Here is a 5,811-nt window from a genome sequence, read left to right on the forward strand (position 1 = left end):
CCTGCTGCTGCTGCTCCCCCTGCTGCTGCTGCTCCCCCTGCTGCTGCTGCTCCCCCTGCTGCTGCTGCTCCCCCTGCTGCTGCTGCTCCCCCTGCAGCTGCTGCTCCCCCTGCTGCTGCTGCTCCCCCTGCTGCTGCTGCTAGTTGCCATTGCAGTTTGTCAAGTGGTTGTGAGCAAAGAAGAAATTTGATATCCTGATGATGAAGACTGGAATTACCCCCAAAGGACTTTGTAGCATGTAGTTGATTTGGGCAGATCATACTGCCACCCCCCACCCCCACCCTCAGGTTCTCTTGGATCTGCAGATTAAAAAAAAACAACACACTCATTAACTTAATTTTTAACATGCCTAAATGGCTCAATTGCTAAGTGCTTCTAATCTCCCATGACTAGCATGCCCTTCCCAACACTCTTAGCTCAGTACCCTAAATCCACCCTCAACTTTAGTTGCTCAGTTACCTTCTCCTTGTTCAGCAACCCAAAACTGCCCTCAGATTTAGTTGTGTTTCTAATTTCCTGTTTGGAGAAATGGCCTATGGCTGCTCGGCCCAAGATCTCACATGGCTGGTCACCTTTTCTCCCTCCGAAGCATGGTGAATATCCTTCTATCTCTCTCCTCTTTGTCTGCTAGCTTGCCTGTGGGGACCCAAAACTTCTTCCTTTTCTACCCCTGCCTATTCATTGGAAGCTAGGATCAAGAACCAGTTGGGGAACAGGACCTTAGCATCAGAATCATCCTTTTAAACTTGATACTCCTCATTAGCAGGAAGTTGTCTAAAGCAGTCTATATCCTCTTTCTCCTCTATCCTTCTTTTTCTCCTACCTGTGTTGGGAAGTTGGAAGGGATTAGGGTGGAGAAGGGGGGTAGATATAAGAACCCAACAAAATAGCCAAATGGGTACAGTTATACCATCCCTTTAACTGCCCATGCAGGCTCCATCCTCCATCCTCCTGTAAGGTTCAGTCACAGCTCTATAGTAGTCTTTTATTCTTCTTCTTTTTTTAATTGGATATTTTCTTCATTTACATTTCAAATACTATTCCAAAACTCCCCTATGCGCCCCCTCCCCTACCCACTCACTCCCACTTCTTGGCCCTGGCTTTCCCCTGTACTGGGACATATATAGTTTGCTAGACCAAGGGTCTTCTCTTCCCAATGATGGCCACCTAAGCCATCTTCTGCTACATATGCAGCTAGAGACACAAGTTCTAGGGGTACTGATTAGTTCATATTGTTGTTCCACCTATAGGGTTGCAGACCCCTTCAGCTCTTGGGTACTTTCTCTAGCTCCTCCATTGGGGGCCCTGTATTCCATCCTATAGATGACTGTGAGCATCCACTTCTGTATTTGCCAGGCGCTGGCAAAGCCTCACAGGAGACAGCTATATCAGGGTCCTTTCAGCAAAATCTTGCTGGCATATGCAATAGTGTCTATGTTTGGTGGCTGATTATGGGATGGACCCCCGGGTAGGGCAGTCTCTAGATGGTCCACCTTTTCGTCTTAGCTCTAAATTTTGTCTCTGCAACTCCTTCCATGGATATTTTATTCCCTATTCTAGGGAGGAATGAAGTATCCACGAGTTGGTCTTCCTTCTTGATTTTCTTGTGTTTTGGAAGTTGTATCTTGGGTATTCTAGGTTTGTGGGCTAATATCCACTTATCAGTGAGTGCATATCAAGTGACTTCTTTTGTGATTGGGTTACCTCACTCAGGATGATATCCTCCAGATACATTTGTGCAAGAATTTCATAAATTCTTGGACAAATTCCTCCAGATATATCCTCCAGATACATTTGTCCAAGAATTTCATAAATTCATTGTTTTTAATAGCTGAGTAGTACTCCATTGTGTAAATGTAATCTATAGTAGTCTTTTCAGCTCTGTCTGGTTTCCATTGTCATGTTCCCTGAGGTTCTCTGCATGCTAGCTGCACTCTACCCTAACCCCATTCCTACCAACAGCTGAGTCTTTTCATCTCCTTGTTATACCCCTCCCATCCCCACAACACCATTTTCCCAGAGTAGCAGCTCTATCTCAGTAGGACATCTGCCCAAATGTTCTGGGATAAATGTGACCTCTGAGCTGAGCCCTCCAAGAAACCAAAACCCACTCTCTTGACTCTCTGCTGACAGATGCTTCCCTCACCTGCCTAAACCTTGAATGGCAGTCAGCTCTTGTTGGCTCTGTCACCTACTTAGTCCTTAATAGTGCCTTTAGCTGAAGCCCTCCTAAACTCTCCTGAGTCCTGAATCTCCTTAGGTTTGTCTATGAGTCCCACCCGCTACTTAGCAGGTTGCCATTGGCACCAACATGGCTCTCTCCTGTTCGCATCAGTGAAGCTACTCTGAGCGAGTGGTTCTAGGAGGCCAAACACAGTGTCTCTTAGTAAAATGATGAAGCCCTCTATATTTGCATCCTGGAAGGGACAAAGCTTCCAGACAAAGAATCCAGATCCTGCTCTTGCTCAAGAGTATACAAAGCTGTAAATTAATGACAATTATCTTTTATGTGGTTGGCCCTGGGCTAGACATTTGTGATAGTTTGAATGAGAATGGCACCCTAACATAGGTTCATACATATGTTTAAACTCTTTGTCCATAGGAGGTGTCATCTTGTTGAAGCAGTTGTCTCACTTGGGTGGCTCTGATGGTTCAAAAATTTACACCAGGCTTAGTTTCTCTCTCTCTCTCTCTCTCTCTCTCTCTCTCTCTCTCTCTCTCTCTCTCTCTCTCTCTCTCTCTCTCTCTCTCTCTCTCTCTGGTTTTTGACTACAGGATATAAAGCTCTCAGCTACTGCTCCAGTGCCATGCCTGTCTACTTCCTACCATGATGGATGGACTAACCTCTCAAAACTGTAAGCAAGCCCCCAATTAAACGTGTTCTTTTATAAGAGTTGTCTTGGTCATGGTGTCTCTTCACAGAAACAGAGCAGTAACTAAGACAGTGTTTAAAATGGAGAGTTATATATAATCTTAATACAACCCCATGGCATGCAGTTCCATTTTACAGGTGAAGACATTGCTTGTGTTGACTCTTGACCAAGAGATGGTCCCTGAAAAATGCAGGTGGGCACCCAAGGCAGGGCGCTTCATTATTAACACAACTTCTGAAGACATGACCCCAGACTTCATGTCTGAGCAGGTTTTTATATTGATCAATGGGAAGAATGTAACAAGGATGGCCAACAGAAGAGCCCTGCCTCTCTGCTGTATGGGAATCACCCCAAAGTATGGACAACTGCTAATAGGCAAGAATGTGCAGGCAGTAAAAATGAAAGTTCCTGAGTTTTTAAGAGATCCCAACCAATGTAGGTTTTTATACAATTTCTGTGCATGTGAATTCAAACTTTTCAAAAACCACCAAGTGGGTCAAACTAACTGCCCTGGCAAAACACCAGTTTACAAACTTAGTCCCAGGTAACTTCTGGGTTTTTCTTGTGACACTCATGCTTCTCTCTCTAACAGGCCAGGGTCCTTACCTGTACAATCTCCAGCATTTCTGCCTTGCTGATGTAGCCATTACCATCCAGGTCATACATGCTGAAGGCCCACTTCAGCTTCTGCTCCAGCTTGCCCCTTGATGTCACACTCAGGGCTATGATGAACTCTCTAAAGTCTATTGTCCCATCACCATTTGCATCGAAGGTGCGGAAGACATGCTCTGCAAATTTGGAAGCATCCCCATAAGGGAAAAAGTTCCCATATATTTTCTTAAACTCTTCCATTGATAAATGTCCACTGGGGCAGTCTCTCAAGAAACCTTTGTACCATTCCTGGATCTCATGTTCTGTGAAGTCTGTGCTTTCCAGTAAGTCCTGCATGACTTCAGGGCGCAGCTTGCTGTTCTGTTTCCCCATTCTGGTAACAAGAATTCAACTGCAAAGAGAAAAGAAAATACGTATGTTTTTTAGAGCTGTCCTTTAGGGTCATGTGATCATGTAGTATTGTTCCTTGAGAAGAGGGAAAATCTAACAAACTCTCTACTAGCCCAATAGCTAGACAAAATGATGGCAAAACAGGCCAGTCAGAGATGCAGAAAGCCATGCTGCTAACCAGACCAGCCAGAAAGCAAGATATGGATGGATGGATGGATGGATGGATGGATGGATGGATGGATGGATAGATAGATGGATGGATAGACGGTCAGGTGAGTAGATGGATGGCCAGATAGAAGACAAATGGAAGGAAGGTAGGTGATTTGGTTTTGGCTTATCATTTTGCAGGAAATCAGATGTGCTTTTAAGAAAACTAAGGGTCTAATTTCAAATCCTATAAGTAGAACTGAATGAACTGAAGAGGGAGGAAGGGAGAGGGAGAGGGAGAGGGAGAGGGAGAGGGAGAGAGAAGAATCTTAGCATGTTTCATTATCACTTTGCTTCCACATAAATTGTGGCTCATGTAACTGGGCTCCATAAGTGCAGGAAGAAGATCAGTGGACACACCATGAACCTCTGCCAGGCTACTCCAGTTAGTTACATCCAGAGGGAATCACTGACCCCTTTGGGTTTAGATGGTAAAGATGCTTCAAAGAGTTGTTCACATTCTATGGCTTTAGGAAACAGGTCAACATTAACTTCTTAAGTTGCATATAATCTTGTATGTTCTTATCCTAATGGTATCCTATGTTCACAATCAAATAGCAAAATACTGTGGTGAATCATCCAGAAAATATTAGCATCTTCCAAATCCTAATCATCGTGATAAACACAGCTAGTATTTTGGTGTATGTTCTTCTGGATTATGTGTGTGGACTTATTCCAGTATATTATCAATATCTAGCTCTCAGATTAACTATGTTTTCAGCTTAACAGTGGTACAAAGTGATATATGTCCCATAGGGATTGTGTTTTGGTCCTGGTCCAGCCCAGTGACATTTGTTTCTGTACTCTCTCAATTGTTGGCAGCAGCTGAGTCTTAGCTCTGTGGGCTGCATGGCCAGGAGGAGGCTGCAGACATGGTTCAGCAGGGCTTCCACTTGTGACTCTCTTCTTGCTCAAGAAAATTTTATGTGACCCTGGGTCACAAGGATATAAAACAGATATACAAATGAAACATTTGCTGACAATAAACCAGAAATTATTTTAAAACAATTCTTTTGTAAACATACACTTTCCATGTGTTAAAGGTAAGGGCAGAATTGTCTAATGAGATGGCTAGGCTTGTTTGTCTAACACAATCGAATCCAGAGACACACTGATCCCAGATGGATATGAGGAAGGACAGCAGAAGGGAAATAGTAAATGCCTTTGTTTTCTGTGGTCAGACCATTCTGTTCTTACCAGTGTGAAAACCTTCACATACAGAGTAGACACCTTGCAGTTCATAACAGCAACATAAAGCAGCCTTGGATCTGAGCTGAGCAGTTTCAGGCAGCCTTCCTTGGCCTCCTGTGGTGCAGTTGCATGCGTGCTGTGTGCTGCAAAGTGTGCACATTGTGCCTTGAGACCCAATGCTGCAGTGAAGTCCCATGATGCAGCTCAAGCAAGCTCCACCAGAAACATCTCAGATTCATTCTGTGTTTGATTTTGAGTTCATTAATATTTATTTTTAGATTTACCTATGTGCTTGAGAACTTTACCCGCATAATGTATATTAGTACACCCATGTGTGCCTAGTATCTGAGGTCATAAGAGTGTATTGGAACCCCTAGAAGTGGAAATATGGACAGTTGTGAGCTGACATGTGGGTGCTGGGAACCGAACTGGGATCTTCTGCAAGAGCAGTAAGTATTCTTAACCCCTGAGCCGTCTCCTCTGACCCTGAGCCATCTCCTCTGACCCTGAGCCATCTCCTCTGACCCTGAGCCATCTC

General features: G+C 44.2%; 1 protein-coding gene across 12 annotated transcripts in view; it reads right to left on the reverse strand.

Annotated features, from left to right (window-relative positions):
• The window catches only part of Ncald (neurocalcin delta), a 414,228-nt gene that overhangs the window by 26,924 nt on the left and 381,493 nt on the right, over window positions 1-5,811 (reverse strand). For all 12 annotated transcript variants that reach the window (XM_021183094.2, XM_029469811.1, XM_021183096.2 and 9 more), the window contains one exon: window positions 3,480-3,876. In XM_021183094.2, the coding sequence (XP_021038753.1) occupies window positions 3,480-3,857 (378 nt within the window). In that variant the 5' untranslated portion in view covers window positions 3,858-3,876. The remainder of the gene's footprint in view (window positions 1-3,479; window positions 3,877-5,811) is intronic.

Source organism: Mus caroli, chromosome 15, assembly GCF_900094665.2.
Source record: "Mus caroli chromosome 15, CAROLI_EIJ_v1.1, whole genome shotgun sequence".
Lineage (NCBI taxonomy): Eukaryota > Metazoa > Chordata > Mammalia > Rodentia > Muridae > Mus > Mus caroli.